The sequence below is a fragment of the Mus caroli genome, unplaced genomic scaffold, assembly GCF_978045245.1.
Source record: "Mus caroli unplaced genomic scaffold, Mus_caroli_1 scaffold_12, whole genome shotgun sequence".
Lineage (NCBI taxonomy): Eukaryota > Metazoa > Chordata > Mammalia > Rodentia > Muridae > Mus > Mus caroli.
The window spans coordinates 61,269,037-61,293,409 of record NW_028227267.1 but is presented as its reverse complement, the minus strand read 5'-3'; the positions used below and the strand labels follow the sequence as shown (position 1 = coordinate 61,293,409).

Genomic DNA, 24,373 nt, shown 5'->3' with positions numbered 1-24,373 from the left:
TCACAGGTCCTTTGTGAAATTAGCTTCCTAGGCAGTCTAGTAGACGACACCTCCAGGGAAGATGATTCAAGTCAGCATCCTGGCTAATGGATCCACCCAGGAGCATCCATGTGGCTGTAGAGAATGCTGGGCACTTTGTGCTTCATTTGAGCCCAGGGTCCAGGCAGGCATCAGGCATACAGGCTGACGTCTGTCAGCTGTGGACTCTTACGAGCCATAGATACTTGAGAGGGATTATCTTAGTGGGGTGGACATGTGGTGGGTCTTACATTTTAAAATCTCCACTCTTTATTTATTACATCACGATGGAATAAGGTGACCTTCATGGCCACTGTCCATGGAGCTGGTTTCACACTCTATAAAAAAGATCTCAGGTCCAGAGCTATTGAGCAGAGGAGCAGTGCTATCAGGCTACTGAGAGGCCCTCCATATGAGTGTAGGAAGACTGAGAGGTGGTGATGGAGAGATGCCTAATGCATCTAATCAAAGGAGGGCTGGAGAGAGAGCTCAGCAAGCAAGAGCACTTGTTGCTCTTGCAGAAGACCTGTGTTCTGTTCCTAGTACCCACATGGTGGCTCACAACCATCCATAACTCTGGTTCCCAGGCATCCCACACCCTCTTCTGACTGCTGCAGGCAGTGGGGACACACATGGTATACCAACATACATTCAGGCAAAGCACACATAGAATAAAGCGAATAAATCTTTACAAAGAAATTAAAAAAGAAAGAAGAGCATCCCCGTGCCAAGGGATTGGGTGTCCAGTCTCCTGCAGAGCTCCTGATAGTTTGGGGACAACGCTGTACAGCTGCTCCACTGCACTTGGATGTGCCGCACCTGGGTGTGCAGCGTTGGTTTCTCAGGCCATTGCCCCATGTGTAAGTTTCGGTTTCCTCCAGCTGCTTCCAAGCTTTCCCGGCATGTTTGGGTGTCTGTAGCTTATCTCAGGCCATGGCTTAGTTCTCCTGGAATTTTTATTTGAAAGTACAGGTATTTGTGTGTGTGTGCGTGTGTGTGTGTGTGTGTGGGGGGGGGGGTGGCTTATTGGCTGGGACACAAAGGGAGAGTTTTTGGCTGTTAGATGGCTGCTCCAGTGTTTGTTGAGTTTATGTTTGCCTGTTCTGTGAGAGCAGGGGTCAGAGTACCTGGGGTAGGAATGGGCAGGAGTCGGGTAGTTTATACTCGACACACCGAGCTCCCTCCCTTCTCTGTATTTCTTAATCTTTTCCTTTCAGGGACCCACAAAATCTCCTGGTACTCAAGACAGAAAGACTCTGAGTTTCCCCCCAGTGTTCCACCTGCCCTTTAGAGCCAGGTCTGGCCTCACCTCAGGGCAAAGCATTCTCAGCCTCGACCCTACTTGAGTCTTAGCTCCCTTGCATCTGTCATTCATTTTCTTTTGAAGAGGTTTTGTTTTTAAAGTAATTTATTTGTATTTTATGTACATTGGTGTTCTGCCTGCATGCGTTCGTGCATGGGAGGGAGGGGGAGAGAGAGAGAGAGAGAGAGAGAGCGCGTGCGAGCGCCTTTGGAATTAGAATTGCAGATGGTTGTGACCTGCCATGTGGGTGGTGAGAATTGAACCTGGGTACTTTGGGAGAATAGCCAGTGCTCTTAACCACTGAGCTGTCTCTTCAGCATCTCTTTGAGGAGTCTTTAAAGTTTGTCTAGATTTTATAGTTGTCATCTGTAGGGATTGATTTTGACAGCTGCCCTTCCAGAAGCAGAGACCTCTAGATCAGTGGTTCTCAGCCTATAGGTTCTGGCCCCTTTGGCAAGCATCTATCTCTAAAAATACCTACATTATGATTTTTTTTTCTAACAGTAGCAAAATTACAGTTATGAAGTAGCATTGAAAGTAATTTTATGGTGGGGGGGGGGCACCGCAGCATAGGAATTGTATTAAAGGGTCACAGCATTAGGAAGGCTGAGAACCACTGCTCTAGATAATCTTCCTTTTTGACACACCAAAAATCCAGTCAACTTTATTTGAGACTGTAGAAAATCGTAGAATGGCCTTTTAAGGACACTCGCCAGTCTCTTGGCATGTCCTGTGGTGTTTCAAGGTTTGAGCTGCAGTGGAAGGGACACTTCTGTTTCTTGGACTTGCCAAGATTCCAGGCTGGCTTTCAGTGTCCTCTGCTGTCCTGACTGGTGCTGGAATTGAACATGGAGACTTCTTTTTGGGGAATAGTGTGCCTTGCCAACAGCCTGCCTTTAACTTTGTTTCCTACATGGCCTGTTAGTACAGAGAAGAGAGCTGGGCAGGAACTGCCTCAGGATCCTTCTTCCCTTGTCGCTCCCTGGCTTTCTCCATGGTGCATCCTGGAAGCCAAGAGGGCATTGCAAAAGCTCACTCCTCAGAGATGCAATGTGTGTGATTTTCTCAATCTCTTTGCACTCTATTCTTTAAAATATCACATGTAAACCAGACGGCGGCGAATCAGTGGGGACAATCCTCACCGCTTCTCCAGAGTGTGTCTGGGTGGCTTGCCCATTTCCCTTCATCAGTGTTACCATTCAGGAATGAGCTTCACAGGAAGATTGAAAGCTGCCAGGACTCACGAGTGTAATAAGCAAGAATTGTAGATGTTTAAAGGGCATATGATTGCTTATGAGTAAACAATATAAATATGTCACATATAAAACTAGGATTGTAAAGTAACTGTGCAAAGTGTGAGGAAAGCTGGAAGAGGCCGTGCCAGTCTAAAGATGCAGTGGTTTTAGGCAGTGGCGCTGTGTGGAAGGCAGAGGCTTGCTGTTAGGGCTGGAACTTGCCATTTGTAATCCAGCTGGTCCCGAGTTCGGCAGACTAGGACAGGGGTGTCTGCCAAGCCCCGTTTGTGAGCTGTCTCAGCGGTTTCTCTGAGGTGCTGAGCGTGGTCTCTGTGAGCTCGGTCTCTGTGTGCATCTTCTCCCTGGAGGCTGCCCTCTGCTTTGTGCTGCCTGAGTAATGTTTTCACAGGCTTCATCAGCACTGCTTTTAAGACTTTAAATAGACGTGCCTCATAAGTTAAGACAGCCACCGTTTCTGTGCATGTTAGCCTCGTAGTTATGAATGAAAATGAGTTCATGGTGTTACTCTCAACTCCCACCCCCTTGATTGTTCTTGGCCCCTCCCCCTTGTTCACAGAGTAGGCGACTCCCCCCTCCCCACCCTTTCACCCCCTCAGCCCCCTCTCCAGCTCTTTGATGTTGATGCTCATGTGTTAGAGACTCCATACATAGATGCGGCTTCCTAGGCCTCAAGCTATTCATTCCTGAGCTCTGTGGTCTGCTTTAAGTCAGAGGAAGTAGCCGCTGTTTCCGTCTGGTGCCTGTGTGATGACAAGGCTGGCTACGGAAGTGTGCTATGCTCGAGGCTTTGTTAGAGGCCGGAGGATGTTAGGCTGGGCTGAGCCAGTGTGAACTTAATGGTGTGAAGTGTTAGGTCTGGATTGCTGTCCTGGCCACTGCCCTGTGCTGGGAAGAAGGATGTGACGGGAGTCTGGGCTTCTCTGAAGGATGGTGACAGAAGGCCAGCTGACCTGGGAATGTGCCGTGTGAAGCAAGCCAATGTTCCTGAGAGTTTCTCTTGGTGTAGGCCAAGAGATGCTGTATCCCAGCATCCAGAGGTAGAGCCAGGAGAACTGCAAGCTCAGAGCCAGCCTGGGCTACATAGGTGAAGCAGGAAGACTGCATGTTAAAGGCCAGCCTGGGCTACACACTGAGTTCAGGGCTTGCCTGAACAGCGCAGCAAGAGGAAAAAATAAATCGGAGCAAATACTAAGGGGCCTCCTGACTTACCCCTGCCATTCCTAACCACTCCCATTGCGTTGAATATTTGTGATAGCAGAGCCGACCGCTTCCTGGTTCCGTTTACTTACTTACGGTTATTTGATGTGCATTGGACATCTCTGAGGCAGGCAGTATGTGCACCATTCCTTCTGGTCAATGCCAGCCTCCTAATTGAAGCAGTAATTTGAAAGCTTGTCTTCTGAGTTAACAAAGTGTAACACCAAGTACGTCGTATACCTCCTGGCACAATGTAAAGAAACAGCCACTCCTAGGGGCTGGGGTGGAGGACAGTACTGTTGTAATTTGAAACAAAACGCCAACAAAAATGGGCATGTTTTTTAAGTTCCTTTCGGTTGGCTCGTGTCTTTGACATTTGCCATGCTTTTCGCAAACTCCTACAGACCAGAGCAGAGCTGTGTACAGTGCATTTAGGAATGACTAAGTCTCTGTCAGGATTTTGTTGCTGAAACCCCGCAATGGTTGGCTGCTGAGTTTCCGTCTAGTGATTGAGCACCTAGATTCCTCCTGCTCCCACCTCCCCTGTGCTGGGCTGAAGGTTGAAACCTCCCCATTTGGCTTCCGAGTCAGAGCTCTTCCCCCATCTTCCCTCTTAGGCTTCTTGACAGTCATCTCAGGGATGGACTTCAGCGAACTTATGCACAAACTTGCTTGTGAATCCAGTCCAGAGCTTGTCTGCTATTTGATTCCTGGCTTTCTGGTCTAGCCTAGTCAGGTCTTTTAAAGAATAAGGAGGGAGCCAGCTGTGCTGGCATATACCTTTTAATCCCAGCAGTTGGAAGGTGAGGCAGGAGGATCTCTGTGAGTAGAGGCCAGCCTGGTCTACATAGTGAGCGCCAGGACAGCCAGGATAATGTAGAGGACTGTCTCAAGTGGTGGTGTGGGGCCCGTAACTTGGCGCCTGTGAAATGCAGTTTGTTTAGCTTTCAGCCAAGGAACCACCAGGTTCACACTGTCAGTGAAAATTCTCACTGCTTTTCTGATAGGCTCCACAGCCGTGCTGCTCTCTTTGCACTGGTACAGAGCCATCTGCTGGGGCTCTTGGGAAGTGAGGCTTTGGTTGGTGGCTTGGAGATCCAGGCAATGTCCTCACAGTTTGCAGCTTGGCTCTGAGTCACCAAGAGCTCAGGCTCTGTTGATAATCTTGCTGGAAATGAATTCACAGAACTGGTAATCTTGAAGAGAAGCCTGGGAAATTGAATTTCTCTATATAACTGCTGGGGCGAAAAGGGGCTGTGTTTGCAGAACTGCCTGAATACAGTGCTATGGGTGAACACAAGGGATGCTAGGAGAGTGAATGAAAGACAGGCCATTTGAGTGAGCCGTCACCCTGTCCCATCGTGTCTCAGGTGGCCACACAATCACCTGATAACTTATCTGAAACTGGGCGCATTTAAATGGATAGGATTTTTACCATCATTAAACTTGCCTTTGGGGCTTGTCATTTATGGCCACCTTCTCACTCACTGGGGAGCAAAAGCTGCTGAAAATAAGGGCTTGGTGTCTCCCTTCCTAGATCTGTGTGTGTGTGTCCATCTGTCCATCTGTCCATCTGTCCATCCCTGTTGATGTTGCTGAGGACACAATCCAGGACCTTACACTCTAAGTGAGCCTCCTACCACCTAGCAGTACCTTGTGTGCTCTGTCCTCTCCCTCTACTGTAGTACTCTCTCTCTTGCTTTCCTTTAACCTAGTTTGACAGTCTCTGCCTGGTAAGAGGCCACTCTTTTTCCTGACCAGAACTTGGCCTCTGTGTTTTGTTACCACTGAATCTGGGCTTAGGAGACCTTGGCTACAAACCCAGGCTTTTTTGTTTTGTTTTGCTTCTTTCTTTGCGCCTGCCTGCCTGCCTGCCTGCCTGCCTGCCTGCCTGCCTGCCTTCCTTCCTTCCTTCCTTCCTTCCTTCCTTCCTTCCTTCCTTCCTTCCTTCCTTCCTTCCTTCCTTCCCTGGTTAGATATTCTTGGGACAAGGTGAGTTTTTGAATCTGTTGCTGGGCTCTGCCACCTGGAGTAGCGTAGCTCCTTCTTCGTGTTGATGGGGCTGGAACAGCTGTGGATCTGAGGCATGTCTAAAGCAGCCTTCCAGCTCATCTGTTACTTCACATACATTTGTAATTGACATCATTTTCTGTGATGGAACAGGGATTAATAATACATTTTCAATGGTGGCTTTGGGTTGAAGACATTTGCAAAGTTGGCAGGAGTTTAGCAGACAAGGGCCTGGGAATGTGAAGAGCAGGGCTTTAGGCAGTTCCAGTTGAGACCGCCTCCACAGTCATGCTGATGCGGGAGCAGGTGTTCTCTCATAACCCTCCCCTCAAGGAAAACCAGGAGTCTCAGTGGGGTCATAGGGAGTGTGATAGCTCCCTTTGTTCACAGCACAGTGTTAGCAGCTTTTTTTGTTCCCAGACACGAAGGCAGCTTACAGAGTGAAAGGTTTGTTTGGGCTTATGGTTCCAGAGGGACAAGGCACTGTCATGCCTCCGCAGGGAAGTGAGACAGCGGGCATGGCAGCTGGGGAGAAGCTAACCGCTCACATACTGGCCCAGAGCAGGAAGCCAAGAGTAAACTCAGAGTGACTCAAGCCAGAATTCTTAAAGCTCACACCATTGGTACATATCCTCCAGTAGGCATGCCTCCTAAACTTCCCAGACAGCCACCAAGTGGGAGCCAGACCTATGGGGACATCTCCCTCAAACCACAGCGCCTTAGCTATTAGTCCAACTAATGAGGAAATATTATTTTCACTCTGAGAAAGCAAAGAAGATCTCACAGGGAATGGTCCCTCTCACTTCCACGACACCATCTCCCCTGCACAGAGGACGACCTCCTCCTGACACCAAGTATCTGGACGTCCACACGTCCATGATCTCAGCCAAGTTTCCTGGCTGAAAACATCTTTCTTTCCATCCTTCTACTAAAATTACGCTCCCTCCGAAGACCTAGCACAGATGCCTCCCTGATCAAGATAAATCAGCTCTGTGCACACACACTTTGTGAATAAAGGGACAGTCTTTATATGCCTAGTTATCACTGCAGGTGGTGATGGCCGCCCTGCAGGTGGTGAAGTCCACCCTGCAGGTGGTGAAGTCCACACTGCAGGTGGTGATGTCCACCCTGCAGGTGGTGATGGCCACACTGCAGGTGGTGATGTCCACCCTGCAGGTGTTGAAGTCCACACTGCAGGTGGTGAAGTCCACCCTGCAGGTGGTGATGGCCACACTGCAGGTGGGCTCCACAAAGGGGGAATGAACACTTTCAATCTTCTCAAAAGGTTTAACCCCTAGAGGCTTGGGATGGGGTGGTGCTGGCCAGAAATGAGACAAACTCAGTAGTATTTCTAAGCATCGTTTTTAAACTTTGTGAGCAGTCGGGTGGATCCGAGCTAGGATCTGGCTTCAGATGTATATGGCCACGTGTGCTCTCTTGGGAAACAGGTTTAACCTAATGGTTAGTGAGATCCATCCCCCTGTGTGTTCTGAATGGAGGCAGTGTCATTGAAAGGCACATGCTAGATGTCACAAGCAAGCGGCAAGCCACCAGGCCAGTTGTTGGTAAGATTGAAAGTCACTTTGAGACTTTTGATGTCGCATTGATTTCTTGTATGTTTCCCCCCTTCCTTTTAGGTCGTCCGTACTGAGAAGAACAGTTTGAACAATCGGTTCTTGCCCTGGAATGAGATTGAGACAGAGGCCATACTGTCCATCGACGATGATGCTCACCTCCGCCATGATGAAATCATGTTTGGGTTTCGGTAAGGGACTGCTTTTCAAACACTAAAGTGATAAAACAAACACACAAAAACAACAACAACAACAAAAAACCCCAAGCACTTGAACGTCCCAGCTGCCGTCAGAGGAGAAACTCTGAGCTGTGAGGGCGTCACCGGGTAGGGCTGGTCCCAGGTTTCAGTGCTTTGGGCTAATCCTTGCTTGCCCTTTCCAGAGCTGCTCTGATCCCTGTAGGCTCTTTCTTCTGGGGGCCAGGTAGATGAGAATCTCAAATGGGCTGGGCGAGGGTTACTGCCTCTCCTGAACCTGCAAGTCTAACATCCTTAAACCCAATCTCCTTGGCCAAGAATTGAGGTGAGGTGTTGCAGGAGTGAGAACTAACTCCTAGGTGGATGGAAGGAGAAGGATTGTTTGTGAGAACTGGGACCCCGGGGTGGAGGTGAGGTGGAGAACCAGGGTCCAATGAGAAAAGGGGAGGAGGAGGAGGTGGTAGCAGAGGTGGTAGAAATGACGCCCACATCCACGTGTGCGCTGGGAATTACCGAGGAACCTTGGTTTCTCTCCATAAACCCCCTTGAATTAGTTAACTCTCTGTGTCACATATCTGACAGAAGTGACTTAGGGGAATACTTACTTGACTCGGGTTTTGAAACATCCTGTCAGTGGGTGCTGTGGCCATAACAGCGTGGTGGTGAGAGGGTATGGAGAGGAGATTCTCTGTGCCATGGCAGACAGGAATCAGAGAAATGGATGGTCATGGGAAGGGACCGGGGCAGGGAGTCCACTCAGGGACATGTCCCCAGTAAGTTGCTCTTCTAACTAGGCTTCCACTGTCTCCTAGTAAAGCCATCATATTACAGATTCACCAAGGGGTGAGTCTCCTTATGAGGTCAGAGCAGTCCCAGACAACCCAGAGCTGTGTCTAATGGAAATAATGAACAAGGCGGACAGTGCTACCCTGGGGCCTGGTGTGGAAGTTGTAGCTGTATGGGTGATCTACAGGAGTGAGTTTAGACACCAGAGATAAAGCTGTAAGCAGTGGCAGACAGCTGGGGTGGACTTGCATGCCTGCTTAACTCTGTCTCCCACTGTGCTGGACTGCTCTCAGGTTCACAGTGCAGTGCTCTGGGGCCTTAGATGTCCTAGCGAGGCACACTGCGTGTAAGAGAATGAAGAGGGTTAGGGGTTCTGAGAGGGTCATCACTGGTGTGTGGGCTCAGGTCCACAGTGAGGTCACCAGAGGGTGAGCATTCAGAACCTCTTTAAGAAGTTGGCATTGACTGTGGCTCGTAAGGGGCCACTATGGAAAATGTATTCTTAATTCCTGTTCCATCACAGAAAATAACGTCAGCTACAAACACGCATGAATTAGCGGGTTAGCTGGGCGCTGCTGTAGACTTGCCTCAGGAGAAATGCCCAGGGGGAACATCTTGCTTGAAATTAAGTTTTGTTGACACTTATTAAACATAATCTATATACAATCCCATTCACACATCCAGGTGTTAGAATTGGCTAGATTTTGGTACAATCCATTTTAGAAAACATCAGTGCCTGGCGGTGGTCGCACACACTTTTAATCCCAACACTGAAAAAGTGAATCAGCAGTGACTTTGTCACTGCCAGCTCCTAAGTTCTAGGCAACCACGAAACTTCATGTCTCTGGATTACCTTTTGTGGACATGAAAGGCCTCCTGGAAGTGGCTTTTGATAGGTTATGCTTCAGCTGCCATGATATTAAAGGCAGGTTTATTAGGAAGCTGTTCTTGGGCAGATGAGTTCACTGGCCCCAAGGACCAAGGCCAGAGAAGTCACCATAGGAAATGGGGGTGGAGGGTGGAAAGAAAGGGGCATGAGAAAGAGGAAGAGGAGAGAGAGGGAAGCGGGAGTGGGAGTGGGTGGGGGAGAGCAAGCGAGCGAGCACCGGTGAGTGCAAGCACTCAAAATGTCTTGATTATATAGGGAGGAGCCTCTGAGGCCCCTGGGCTGGAAAGTTCAAGGTTGGGAGCAGGGTATTTCAGGTAGGGACTCAGGGATGGTGGAAGAACCTGGAGGCAAGATCTGCTTTGGTATATAAAAAATGCACCTTAGTCTCTTGCCCTGGGTCCAAAACCCAACAGCCTTCTCCACTCAGCCTTGTGTTTCTAGAACCGTCTGTCTTGTAGCATGCAACAATTTGATTCCCTTTGTATGGGTGTGCCACGTTTTCTGTCTTCATTTATTTATGAAAAGACAGAGTCTCACTATATAGCGTTGGCTGTCCTGGAACATGCAATGTAGATCACACTATTCTTGTGTTCTCAGAGATCTGCCTGCCTCTGCCTTCTGAGTACGGGGATTAAGGTTGCATGGCAGCAAGCCTGTGTTGGTTTTTTTCTACTTGACTGTGATACACAGTGGTGTACTGTGCCCATCATATGCTTGTTTGGCTGGGACACTTCTCTTGAGTCCATACCTAGCCGTGGAGTGGATGTTTTGAGGACTTACTAGACTGCTTTTCATCGTGGCTGCACTGTTTCACATTCCAGCAGGGAGTGAAGTGAGCGTGCCACGTACCCATAGCTTTTCAGCGCGTAATGCACTGATTTTTATTTTATGGCTATTCTGAATGGGTGTGACATGGTATAGTCCACACTAGATTTGTGTATGTGTACATGCAGGTGTGCGTGTGTGCATGTGTGGAGGCCAGAAGTCAGTTATGACTCTCTGGACTGAGCCATCTTTCCACTCCCCTTTACAGTTTTGATTTGTTTTCTGTGATGGATATGATGTTGAGCATCTTTTCATGTGATTATGAATGAGTTGACCATTTGTCTGCCTTCATTGGAGAAATGTTGATTCAGATATTTTGCTTATTTTTGTTTGGATTGTATATTAGTCAGGGTTCCGAGTAACAATGTATACAGAGGATGTCTCTTTCTATGTAAAGGGGACTTTTTAGAATGGTTTACAGGCTGTGGGTCAGCTAATCTAGCAATAGATGACTATCAGTCAAAGGTCTCAGCATTCAGTAGTTCAGTCCACAAGACTGGGTCTCCGCTGGTCTTCAGCATGTACTGGAATCCCAAAGAAGTAAGCTCTTATACCAGGGAAGGGATGCTGTGCCAGCAAGGGAAGAGCAAGCAGGCAAAGAGTGAACGCTTCCTTCTTCCAGGTCCTCATTATAGACTTCCAGCAGAAGGTGTGGCCTAGATAAGAGGTGAGTCGTCCTAGCTCCATTTTAAAGGTGTGCCTCCATGCCTCAAAGATCCAGATCAGAAGTGGATCTTCTCATTCAAATTAAGGAAAAATCCCTCACAAGTGTTCCCCTCCATGCTTTGGATTTTACTTAATTCCAGATATGGTCAAGTAGAGAAAGATGGACAGCACAGATCACTTGCTCATTTGTTTGTTTGTTTACTATATATGTACACCTGCATGCCAGAAGAGGGCATCAGATCTCAGTATAAATGAATATGAGCCACCCACCATGTGGTTGCTGGGAATTGGACTCAGGACCTCTGGAAAAGCAGACAGTGCTCCTAACAGCTGAGCCGTCTCTCTAGACCCTGTTTATCATCTTATTGCTGTATTTTCAGGTTGTTGTGGTTGTTGTTGTTTTAAGAGATTTATTTATTTATTTATTTAAGAGTGCTCTGTGTGTGAGAGAGGGCTGAATACTCTGTGTACATTTACAGCTGCATGCCAGGAGAGGGCATTAGATCCCTTTGCAAATGGTTGTGAGCCACCATGTAGTTGCTGGGAATTGAACTCAGGACCTTGGAAGAACAGCCAGTGTTCTCAACCGCTTAGCCATCTCTCCAGCCCCAGGGTTTTTTATTCTAGATGTAAGTGCATCCGCTCCATGTCAGAGAGACGAGCAGAACGTCTCCCACACAGTGGGCTATCTTTGCATCTCCTTGTGGCATTCTTTGAAGCACATAGTTTTAAAATTTGATGAATTCTATTTATCTGTGTCCACTTTGTGCTTTTAATAGCACATATGAAACCATTATTATTGAATTTGGTCAGTTTTTGTCCATATAAATCGGGGGAAAGTAGCTGTTCATCTTAGTCAAGTCACAGGAGTCGACTGTGATGGAGTTCCTCTGTCTTCCATTCTGTGCCCTCACCTGCCTGGCTCGTGGGCTTCCTTTGCTTAGGTTTGTGAACACAGAGGCATAGGTGACAGAAATCGTCTTTACTTCTGCATCCACTGTAAGTCCGGTAGAGAATAGCTGGACACACTTCTGACAGATCTGCCCACCCCCCACCAACCCCTCTCTCATTCTGTTCTCTCTTCCCCAATCTCACGATCTCTCCCTCTCCCCTTAATAACCTCCACCGTGGCCTGTGTGTGGTGGGTTACTGGAGCGAGTCTGTTGCTAGCTGAGATTGAGAAGCAAAGTCCTGCTAACCTGGGCTGTGTGGTCCATGGTGATAAACACCTGCCGCTGCCCTGCTATGAAAGGAGAGAAGCCGTGAAGAGCTTTGGGAATAGTCTCTGCCACTGCAGGGGTCGATGGTGGGAAGCGGGCTGCAGTGTGACGTGGCAAGACACTCTTAAGGCCTGCTGAGGCACTGTGAGCTATGGATGCAACCGTGGGGTGTTAAGAGGAGACTCTCAGCCATTCCTAGATCCCCTCCCAGGAATGACTGAGAGACGGAGTCCATGCTCTGAGGAGTTTGAATTCACGGAGGTGCTGGCCTCCTTTGCCATCTGTGGGTTTTTGACCTTTCTGGAATGGTGAGAAAGTAGGGGATCCCTTTCTGTGTGTTTCCTAGAGGTCATTCAGAACGTGGGGGTTAGCTTTCAAGAACTGAACTGACACTGTCTCTAGGACTGAATCCCAGCCACGCCCTGTAGGCCGGGCAGGGAGGCACTGAGTGAAGGCACAGCCTGCCTCGCTTGTACTTCGGTAGCTCGTGTCAGCTGTCCGAGCTCATTTCTGTGCCTCCACAGAGGGGAGGCTTCACCCCCTTCTCCGCCTTCACCCCTGTTGCTCTTCTTTGAATTTCATGTCCTTGCCCTCAGCTTCAGCACGTGATTGAAAACCTATCTCTCTTTAAGTCCAGCTTATTTCATGGCGCATGGATCTTCAGCTCCATCCAGGATTTCTCTCTTTGTGCCAGAAGGAAAACCACACTGTGTCTGTGTGGCACTCAGGCACTGTGACACGCCACAGGAAACGTGTCTCTGTAGGAAGCTGACTTGAGGTCGGGAAGTGGTATAGCTGGGGCTGCACTTTAACTCCCCAGGAGTATCTGTGCTGCTCTCCTAAGAGGCGGGGCTCATCTTCACTCCTGCTTGTGTGTCAGGGCCCTGTGTGCCCACACCTCCTTACTAGAACCTTCTGTTTTCTTGATGATGGCCATTCCGGCTGGGTAATGTGCAAATCCAAGGTCATTTTGATTGCATTTTCCTTTTATTTATTGACCAGTTATTTTCTCTGCCCATTTTTCTAAATAATAAGTAGATCTCTCTCTTCTTAAAAAAAAGATTTATTTATTTTATGTATATGAGTACACTGTAGCTGTGAAGATGATTGTGAGCCTTCATATGGTTGTTGAGTATTGAATTTAGGACCTCTGCTTGCTCTGGACGCCCCTGCTCGCTCCAGTAGGCCCTGCTTGCTCCAGTCAATCCCGTTTGCTCAGTCCCTGCTCTCTCTGGCCAAAAGATTTATTTATTATTATAAATAAGTGCACTGTAGTTATGTTCAGACACAACCAGAAGAGGGCGTCAGATCTCATGATGGGTGGTTGTGAGCCACCATGTGGTTGCTGGGGTTTGAACTCAGGACCTTCAGAAGGGCAGTCAGTGTTCTTACCCACTGAGCCATCTGGCCAGCGCTTCTCTGCTCATTTTTGGGGTGTGTGTGTGTGTTTATTTATTTACTAACTATATGTACATGAGTGCTCTGTCTTCATGCACACCAAAGAGTACATCAGATTCCATTACAGATGGTTGTGAGCCACCATGTGGTTGCTAGGAATTGAACTCAGGACCTCTGAAAGAGCAGCCAGTGCTGTTAACTGCTGAGCCGTCATTCCAACCTCTGATGTATAATTTTTGAGCTCTTTACATTTACCCCATGTTGGGTGTGACCCAGGCAGGGCTCTGGTCCCATTCTGTCTCTTCACTCTGCTGCTTCCTTCATGCAGAAACTTTTCTGTTGGAAGCAGAAACACTTGTCACGGTCAGAAGTGTAAGCAGAGAGGAGGGCCACTGTGTAGCGCGTACGCGTGAAGCACTGGAAGTCAGGGTCCTAGGGAGAGCGGGAACGGAGTGAGCCGGGCTGAAGTAGGAATTACCGTCTCGGCAGTAACTTAGATTTCCACTGTGGAAGGTTGGCAGGTCCTGGAGGCAGATGCTGGTAATGTGGCACAACTGTGAATCTTTAATGCCACTGAATAGTATATCCTCAAAAACAAAAAAAAAACCCAAAAATTCCAGCATTTAAAGGAGTCTGATGAGACTCTGTCTTGTGCTGGAAGCTGTGAGTTGTCATCTGTTAGATCAGTGTCTCTCACACACTGTGAAATGAGATCTGTTTCAGGGATTGCCGTGCCCTGACAGCTCCGGAGTTCCCAGGCAGCTTCGGTCTCTGCGGTCTTAGCCCCTGGCAGCTTCGCTCCAGTTTCAGCGGTGAAACTGGGAAGTAGTTCTTTTTGTTTTGACTTAGTTATAAATTTGGAAATGATGTGAAAGTTTCTCCTGGGCCAGCAAGATGGCTTGGCAGGTAACAGTTATTTCCCCTCTGAGCCTAGTGATCTGAGTTTGTCCCAGAACCCACCCAGGTAAAGCTGGGAAGGGAAGACCAGTGCCACCGACCTCTGCACGTACATCATGAACACGAACACATGCACACACTCTAATAATAAAATAATAATTTAAGGTTTCTTCTGATTTCTCAGAGCTGGGCTGAATTCTACCTCCTCTCCCCCTCTCCCTCTGTCTCTCTTTTGCATTTAACAGGTGTCCTCCTTTGATGGTCTGTGGATAGTTTGGCACATTGGGTTTCTCCCCGGGCCCTGATCAGTTTAGGAAATGGGTGCACTCCACCACAGTGAGTGCCTGCGGTTTCTGAGTGCTTCCCATGTGTGCCCTCTCAAGCAGAAAGAAGAGGGACTTAGGGTAGAGAAATCCACATACGTGTTCTGTGGAACTAAACTGTCATGATCATTAAAAACAAACCGTTAAAGAACCAAAACAGAGCCGGGCGTGGTGGCGCACGCCTTTAATCCCAGCACTTGGGAGGCAGAGGCAGGCGGATCTCTGAGTTCGAGGCCAGCCTGGTCTACAGAGTGAGTTCCAGGACAGCTGGACTACACAGAGAAACCCTGTCTCGAAAAAAACCAAAAAAAAAAAAAAAAAAAAAAAAGAACCAAAACAGGAATTGGTATCTTCCACTTCTTAGGAGATTGCTATGCATGCAACCTTCTGGGGTTTCTTACCATGTGACCTGCCTACTAGAAACTTGTGGAGTCATTAATGATGATACTGTATATATGTGTGTGTGTGTGTATGTATTTATTTTATCTATTTTGTTTGTGTCTAATTTTCGTTTTAAAAAGGTGAGAGAGAAGCTGAATGAATGAAATAAAAGACAAAATGCAAAAGTCCTTAAGGGTCAGTCAGGCAGGCTAGGTAAAAGCCCTCATTTTAAGTGTGTGTGTTTTCAAGGGTGTGGAGAGAGGCACGTGATCGCATTGTGGGTTTCCCTGGCCGGTACCATGCTTGGGACATCCCTCACCAGTCCTGGCTCTACAATTCCAACTACTCCTGTGAGCTGTCCATGGTGCTGACGGGCGCTGCCTTCTTTCACAAGGTAAGAAAACAAGGCTGTGCTCAGTGTTGCGAGCTTAGTAAAGGTTAATGTCTGTGGGAATGCACGCTGCCTTCACACCAGCCTCTCTGCTTCTGTGGCCTTTCTGTGCCAGAAACAAGCTAGCCCTACATTTTGAAGGAGAAAGCCAAGCATAGTGGCCCACAGCTGGAATCCCAGTGGTCTGTAGCTAAGAAAAGAGGATCACAGGTTCGAGGATCGGTTATGGTGTACAATGAAACCTCATCTCAAGACAAGAAAACAACAAAAAGCACACATACATTAACTGAAATAAAGTCAAGACTGGGTTTTCCTATATACCACGAGGACTGCCTGTGGACCACGAGGACTGCCTGTGGACCACGAGGACTGCCTGTGGACCTGGAGGACTGCCTGTAGACCAGGAGGACTGCCTGTGGACCTGGAGGACTGTCTGTGGACCTGGAGGACTGTCTGTGGACCTGGAGGACTGCCTGTGGACCACGAGGACTGCCTGTGGACCTGGAGGACTGCCTGTAGACCAGGAGGACTGCCTGTGGACCAGGAGGACTGCCTGTGGACCAGGAGGACTGCCTGTGGACCATTGGCTCTCACTCTGGACAGCTGAGCGCACTAGATCAAAGACCTGTTGGACAGTGTCCACTATGAGCACTGCCACCCAGACATGGCTCAGTCAGGGGCCTGGCACTCCTGGCTCAGACTGGTTGCCATTGTATGGGGCCACTGTGGGACTCTGTCCAGGAGCTCTGCCACCCTTGCCCAGAGATATTTTCACGTTAGGTTTCACACTGGGTCCACATTAGGTTTCACAGTGCAGGTACCTTCGGCCAGCACCCCTTTCCTGCAGTCACCTCTATCTATGCTGTCTTTTGCTCCTGCCCACCCCCCACCCTCCATTTCTTCTGATCTGTAACATAACCATTGTCCTCTGTGGCATCTGAGCTCTTGATGGTTCCTGGTCAGAGATGAATGTGCTGCGATGTATACAGAACAGCAAAGTATGAAAGCAGGCGTGAGGGAAGCATGAAATACCTCAGGTGTTTATGTTCCTTCTTGTTGAAGTGCAGTTGTTCTGGATAAATGGGGTAAGTAGGGTATTAATTCTGCACTCAGTTTTCCAGTTTGTTTTCAGACAGGGTCTCTTTACATAGCTCTGGCTATCCTGGAATTCACTCATAGACCAGGGTGGCCCTGGCCTAAAGTCAGAGATCTGCCTGCCTCTGCCACCCAAGTGCTAGGACTAAAGGCGCATGCCAGTCAGCCCTTTTCTTTTGTGGTGGTGCCTGGCATCAGCTAAGCTGGGGCATGCAGAGAGAGTGCTCTGGCTGCACGTGGTGGCTCCAGCTCTTCTTGAGTTTGAAGAACATGATTATAGACACTTAAAATGCCACAAGGCTCGTATTATGTGTTTTTTTTTAATGTAATTTTCCAGATGTGTACGTGGTATGTATGTGTGTGCAGGTTTTGTTTGGATGTGTATGGGCACATGCATGTGTATGTGCAGGCCCAGGGTTTAAGTCAGGAATCACCCCTGATCACTTTTCCACCTTATTCACCGAGGTAGGGTCTCAGGGAACCCAGAGCTTGCAGATACGGCTTGTCTTGGTAGCCAGCATGCTCTGGAGGTCCTCTGTCTCCTCCCCATTTCCAGGCTGCAACTACAGGTTAGCACACCCACGTGCCATTTCTGAGGGTTCTGGGAACCCAAGCTCTAGTTCTTAGCCTTGTAAAACAAGCACTTTTAAACCATGGAGTCGTCGTCTCCACTCCTTGATTCAGATTTCTTGTGAGTGATGCTGGCCAGTGCTTTCCCTTTTGAAATGTTCAGATGGGCTCTGAAGAGTTCCCCGTTCTGAATGTGGAAGGCACGTACAGCTCCATGGTAGAGCATTGCCATGATATGCGAGAGGCCTGGGTTCCATCGCCAGCACCACAGAATCCCTACTCTGAGATGAGCGAGTCACGCTACTGCCCCTCACAGAATGCCTTCGCCAACTTCCCAACCCACTGAGCTGGCCTTTGTGAATGCGTGGCCCCCTCCTGGCGCTTTCTTGTATACTGAAGACAGCAAGCTGACACGGGACATGTTTCACAGTGAAGTTGCTCCTCATTCCTGTCCCAGTTCCTAAGTGCCAGTACTATGTTCCCACTGGGACCACCCCGGGGCACCTCCCCTCACATATCCCAACAGCTCTGAGAGCCATGCATATTTTTTTGCTGAAAGTGAGAGAAGTTGTAACCATGTTCCAATCCTTTCTTCCCGACAGTATTATGCCTACCTGTATTCTTATGTGATGCCCCAGGCCATCCGGGACATGGTGGACGAGTACATCAACTGTGAGGATATCGCCATGAACTTCCTTGTCTCCCACATCACACGGAAGCCCCCCATCAAGGTGCGTCCCGTTACCTGTGGGAAGGTGTGTGCATACACACTTCCTTCTTCCATTTTGCCTTAGTGCAGCTTGTGACATAGCTACAGCTGAGAGACTTCTGCGTAAGGTGCACAAGGACACCACAGCACACACAGGAGTGATGTATTGCTGTAAGACAAGGCCTGAGCACCAAGGCACTGGAGAGAACTGAGGGTGCTGGGACTTGGGCATGAGGGGAGGGACAGCTTTACTCCCTGCCTCTCCTTCACACCGGAAGCAGGCAGCACTTTCTAAGGGTAGATGCTCTAACTGATTTGTTAAAGAAATCTGCAGCTGCCTTCTTGTCACCTTATGGTAGCTGCAGCATATCAAAGTAGTGTTTCTGGTTTATTGCTGTGAAGTGGTGGCCTTCAGCCTTCCTCTGTGTCCCAGTTCAGTTCTCAGCATGCATGCTGGGTGGCAGCTCACCACATCCTTTAACTCCAGTTCTGGGGGGTCTGATGCTCTCTTCTGGACTCTGCAAGCACTGAGCTCAGGTGTGCACACACCCCCTACCCCCGTAATACACATAATTAGCAACAGAAATGAGAGGAAACCCTGCCGAAGGACTGCTCCAGCGACAACAGTGGCTATAGAGTCCAGGCTTTTGCTGTGGGTGCAGCTGTGGTGAGCCAGTGGGTGAGCAGCGGGGGTGGAGTGAGGAGGCCAAGGCTTTGTACCTAGTGTGCACCCTGAGTAGTGCCGCTGGCTTGTCCAGTAGCCCTTTCTGTTAACATACTCTGTTAAAACAGATGTTAAAGGTTGTAAGGTTGTATAACGGCCACCTCACTCCATGATGGACATGTCAGGGCGAACCTGCACTGCTACATCATATGCTGGGAGTCCTCCTCTCTCCTGACTTTCAGTCTGTCCCGTCTCTGTGCCAGGACCAGGGTTGCCTGTTTTGAACTTCCATGAGAGGCTTTATACCTTTCCCGTATCTCCGAATCATTTTTCTTTCATAGTCTGTCTTCCTGTCACCGTTTCCCATTCTGAGTTCTAATTTCAGAGCCTTACACTTGCTGGGTTTTCTCCTCGTTTTCATAGGTTGAATGTCTGTACAGTTTCTGAGTAACTCTGAAAAGTTCCTCCTGCACGTACACATTGGTCGCAGCCACCATCATCCTGCTGCTCCGAGCACTCCTGGCGCTGTCTTGTGTCTGCAGGCCCTTCCCCTGCCTCTCCTGGGTCTGACTTGCTGCAGTGCTGCAAAGGGCTTTGTCCTCTCTCTGGATGCTGGAATCACTGCCTGATTGAGACCAGCCTAAGCTCCATGAGCATCTTGTGCAGGCACAACAAGCAATTTAAATTCCTACCTCAGTCTCACATATGATGTCCTCAGACACAACCAGATGTGTGCAGTCCCCTGTGGCTGAGAGCTGAGCTTGAGAAGAAAGCCTTTGCGCACTGTCTTTGTCTGTCTCCTCAGCCCAGGTCCCATCCTGCTGAGTCCTATGCTCAGGCCTCCAGCAGAACTTGTAAAGGTTGCCTAACTTAATGGTTGGCCCCGTGTGACAACACCATTGTGTCTCTTACATTTTTCTAATCATTGGAAATCTTAATAATAGACCGACCATCTTCTTATGTTTTAAAATGTAATTTTCTTAAAATTTTCTTTTTTAATGGATATGTAATTTTAGAATTACTTTGTTTCCATTTTGACTAGTTTTCCAGTATTTTGCTCTGAAAGACATGGCTGAATCAAACAACTGTGTATCAACATCATACTGTGCCACCAAGAAAGTAAATACTAGAGGTAGACTTGGTTGGACTGGTAGCCCTGGGTGTGCTAAGACTTTGCGGTCTGTTCCGGGCAGTGACACAGCAGGGCACCCGTTAATGTTTTAGATGCACACACACATGCTGGCTTTGTAGATGTGTCCCTTGGCGGCCCAGCAGATTCACTGCAGACATGGCACTGGCTTGGCCACGCTAGAAGATTCTGTCGGCAGACACCCTGTGTTCTCACCCTGCTTTCTCTCTCTCCATTTCCAGGTGACATCGAGGTGGACTTTTCGATGCCCAGGGTGCCCTCAGGCCTTGTCCCACGATGACTCTCATTTTCACGAGCGGCACAAGTGTATCAACTTTTTTGTCAAGGTGTATGGCTATATGCCTCTCTTGTACACACAGTTCAGGGTGGACTCTGTGCTCTTCAAGACCCGCCTGCCCCACGACAAGACCAAGTGCTTCAAGTTCATCTAGGGCCTTGCCAGTTCTGAGGAGACAATGAGCAGAGCGAGGGGAGTCACCCCCAAGGTTCCCAAGGTGTCGAAGGTCCTTGGGAACATCTGTCGGGCAGGGCCAAGACCCTTTGCTGGGAGAGGCAGCAGGAAGAGTGGAAAGGGATAGCTGTCTTTTATTTTAAAGTCAGCCACACTGGGCCTGGAATCCTGGTCAGCAGACTCAGGGCGTCTGCACAGGGCACTGACTGATAGCGAACACTGAGGACTGTTCATAAGCCCAGGACAGCTGCTTCGTGGTTTTTAAATTCAGTAACAGCTATTATTATTTAAAGAGAGAATTTCACATCTGCCATTCAAGGCTTATTTATATGTGTGCGTATATGTACACACATATGTGTATATACGTATATATGCACACACACATACACACACATACATACATACATACATACATACATATATATATATTTTGGTGGGTCGGGGTGCACCTGAAATTTCTGCCAATCTCTCCAAGGGAGGGTCCTACCCGGCTATGTATTTAGTGGAGAGGGCCCCAGCCCTGCATTACCTGGACATTCATTTGCGGCCCCGCCCCCCTCCCAGGGACACTGGCTGCAGAAATAAGCAGGATGGGCCTGACCTAGGCAGGGTCTCCTGACCTCTCCTGGCCCCGTTCCAATGCCTCAGTGCTGCTCCCACAGCTTGTCCTGTTGGAGGCTGCACAGTGGGGACGACACTCCCCAGATGCTTTGAAGGGTTGGCCCAGGCCGCACTCAGGCATCACCCGGCTTTCCATTCTTTCTTGTGTTTGAGAGAGAAAGAGGCAGCAGACAGTGAGGCAGAGATGAGACCTGTACGTAGCCCACCCCACTGGTGACACTGGTGCAGGGTGCTGGTGGCCAGTTCCGTGGTACTTGTTTCTCACAAAGGAGACAACAGGAACTTGGCAGGCTGTCTGGGAGCTCGGCGGGTGTAGAGCCAGCCTGGGTCCTTCCAGGATTCCGTAGTCTTACTGCAAGGCGTGTGCCTTGGAAGGGACACCTAGGTGAGATTCACCTTCCCTCTTGTGTCTAGAAGTCCATCCTGTAGCTGTGGGGTTTAGACCCCTGATGCCACGTTGGCTGTACGGACCCCCCCGCCCCCCTCCCCTGCCTTCAAGGTCTAGGGTGTGCTAGAACCCGGAGGCTGTGATTTGCTAGGTAAATCCTAGTCTGTCATAGACGTTAACAGGAATTCACCCCACGTCACCACTTTCCATGTCCTGTTGATGGTTTTCTTCCCAGGGCTGAAAATGAAATAAACTAACTTGGGGTATGGTGGCAGTGGGAAACTTAGGTCAGGGATTCGGCCTGTGACTTGTCTCCCCAGCCCCAGCAACTGACGCATAGCTCAGTCTGTCTTGGTCATGCACCTGCCTTAAGCCAGTTCCGTCTTCCTAGGCCCTGACACGTGTGCTGCTGCTTGCGGTCCTCTGCCTGCTGTCCTGACTTCTCTCTAGATCCCTCCTGCCATAGGGCTGGCATGGCCCCCGGGAGTCCCTCAGGCCAGCAGGACCAGGCTGCTGCAGAACTTCACTGGGTCTTCTGGAACCTGACACCAAGGGCTGCCTGGGACATCTGGTTCTTGGCAACTCAGTGAAGGGGTTGAGACTGTTCCCCAACCTTCTGTCCTCTCACCAGCCCTTGTAGCAGTAGCCCTCTTCCCCCGGGGGAGCCAAAGAGTGTGGTGGTTTGCGCTAAATATGTGGCTGCTATTTTATCTTTTTTTTTTTTTCCTCTCCCAGTATTGGGGATGGACGCCAGAGCTGTGGGTGGACATCCCGACAATCGCTCTACCCTGAGCCCCGTCCCTATTGTCTCGTTTCTTTTCATTGAGAGGTTGTAAATGGTGCTGTGGTACCTGATAAGAAAGTCAGTGTCTGTGGTAGGACCCCCTCTGTGGGTCACTCATGGGTATCACTGATCTGTGTTTGAGAGAAAGTGATGTCAAGAGTGTCCTAGGGGATAGCCCTCTGGGTCTGGTGGGAACGCTCACTGAAGGACCCCAGCAGCAAGCATGGACAGTGACTGTACCTGAGGGACTCTGTCAGAGGCAAGAGGCAGAGACAAAGAAGTTGGACCGTGCTTGTGATTTGGGTTTTGGAGCCAGGGGACATGCTTGGAAATGATTGTGCCACTACACGTCCGTGGAGCCTTGCCTGGTGTTTGACGTTGTTTACCATGGGTCACCTCCTAGTGCAGATTGCTAACACAGGTCACACTCAGCTACCTAGTCTCAGCTCCAGGGCCAGGATAGCTTTGTTTTCCAGTTGCTCTTCATCTTAAGGTCAAGGGCCACCCACAGAGTGACATTCCCCGGGATGCCTCAGGCCACCACCTAATGCTCCTGTCAGGGGTGGCCTTGTTAGTGAACACGGAGCTGGAGGGTGGGGCCGCCTGGGGTGGCTTTGATGACTTGTCCATCTGTCTGCCCCTTTCAAACCATGAGCACAAAGGTCTTACGTTGGATTTTTGTAAAAAACAAAATAAATGGAGACTTTAACTCATGCTGTTTGGAGGTGTTTTGTTATTGAGCTAGGAAGAAAGACTTAGCTATGTCAAGGTGCCTGCCTGATTTGGTGGCTTCTGCATGGCCCGATGGGAGCACTCCAGCTCCGGTCAGAGGATAAGGGAGCCCGGCAAGCACGAGCCCAGGCTGTCAGCCAGTGTTCCATTTTGCATAGCAGCTACCCTGTTACTGTGGGAATCTTTAAAAAAAAAAAAAGTTTAATTTTTATTGTGTGCATGTGTGTGGCTATGTCTGTGTATAAGCATATGTGTGCAGCAACTTGCTAAGGCCAAAAAAGGATATCGGATCGCCAGCATCTGGACTTAGGGACAGTTGTGAGCCACCTGATGTGTGTGCTAGTAACTGAAGTCCAACCTTTAAAGGCCGGCAGTGTGCATAGACGCGGGACTCATACTGTAGGTCTCATTACTCCATCCCAGGATACTGAGAGTGAAGGAGACTGCAATATAAAAATGTCACTGTATACCAAGAATGTTCCTTGGAGAATTTCTGGTTCTGCTTCAGACCCACCTGTGGAATCCAGAGTGTCGGCGGTGGCCATCAAAGGCACTGTCGCTCAACTGTTTGAGCTGGTTCTGGATATTGAGGTTTGGGTGTGGGCTCTGCAGTGGAGTGTGTGTGCTCACATATGGGCTGCCCAAGCCATTTGCCAGGTACAAGCATCCTATAAGTCCACCCCGGCACACACGAACAGATGTGATTGACTAAAATAAAGCAAACTGCCTGGCTCTCTGTGTGTTTCAAATGCTGCAGCTGCCTTGGGTTGTCTCCCGAAAAGTGGCTGCTGCCTGTGTCTCCAGAAAGAGCAACCCTGCTGGCTGACGGTGGCCTGTGTACGCTGCTGATCTACTTCACCCACTGAAGGAGGACCCTCTAGGGATACAGCCCTGAGGAAGTGACTAGTGGGCCTCTGAATGAGTGTGACAAGCTGAACCTATGGCCAGTTTGGGGGAGAGCACAGGCAGAGTGGGCTGGATTGCTCCCAGGGTACCCGCAAATTTAGTGACCTTGGGGACAGTTTTGGGTTGGGGCTCAGACCTACAGGGTGGAGGCAGTAGGAAGGGTGGAAAGGGGGTAGCTATCTTGAAATCAGCCATTCCTGTGTTTCAATGATGAGTGAGCCAGCTGTGATGATGGAGACTTGTAGTCCAAGTACTCAAGAAGCAGGAGGTTTGCCTGGAGTTTAAGGACATCTTGGGCACTTGCGCGATTTTCCGAGTTCAGCTATTTCTAAATCAAGCTGCCGTGAACACTTGATGAGCAGGTACTTTTGTGGATCCACCTACCTCTCTGCAGTGAACACCTGTGAGCGTAGTCGTTGGGTGATGCTCGGTTCAGTTCCACGTGCTCAGCAGCCTGGGGTTCAAAGTTCAGAGCACCTTTCCTGGTGACTGGTGATGGTAAGTAAGCATCTTCTAAAGTTTCACATGCTGCCTTTCTCACTCGATTTGTCCTCCGACACTTTCATACGCGTGTGTAACTCACCTTGTCGCCTACCTGCCCCCTCTCACTTCCCTCTCCTGTCCATCCCTCTTCCCTGGGTATCCCCTTTCACACCCTGCCACGCACACTGGGAAATGCCAAGCACTCAGCCTGTCAGGTCTGCTTGACAGAATGAAAAGCCTGGGAGCCACTCACGAGGAAGCATATCACGGAAACTCACCTCCTGGAGCTTTGGCGTTCTCATTTACCCATATACTCGTACCCTATTCCCGTGTTAGTCTGGTGTATGGAACTACGAGAGCTCTCTTTTAGTATTGTTTTACTATAAGTGCCTTTTAAGATTAAATTCTGTTATAGTTAAGTCTCCCCAATGTTCCAAGGTCCCAGAAGCTGAGCTTAGAATCCTGTAAGACTGTAGTAAGGAAGTTAAC

The 24,373-nt window shown here is 49.2% G+C and overlaps 1 protein-coding gene across 4 annotated transcripts in view; it reads left to right on the top strand.

The window, feature by feature from the left end:
• Positions 1-23,744, top strand: part of Extl3 (exostosin like glycosyltransferase 3) — a 93,272-nt gene extending 69,528 nt beyond the window's left edge. For all 4 annotated transcript variants that reach the window (XM_021181879.3, XM_021181878.3, XM_021181877.3 and 1 more), the window contains 4 exons: positions 7,422-7,549; positions 15,190-15,334; positions 17,599-17,727; positions 19,741-23,744. In XM_021181879.3, the coding sequence (XP_021037538.1) occupies positions 7,422-7,549; positions 15,190-15,334; positions 17,599-17,727; positions 19,741-19,950 (612 nt within the window). In that variant the 3' untranslated portion in view covers positions 19,951-23,744. The remainder of the gene's footprint in view (positions 1-7,421; positions 7,550-15,189; positions 15,335-17,598; positions 17,728-19,740) is intronic.
• The last annotated feature ends 629 nt before the right edge of the window (positions 23,745-24,373 follow it).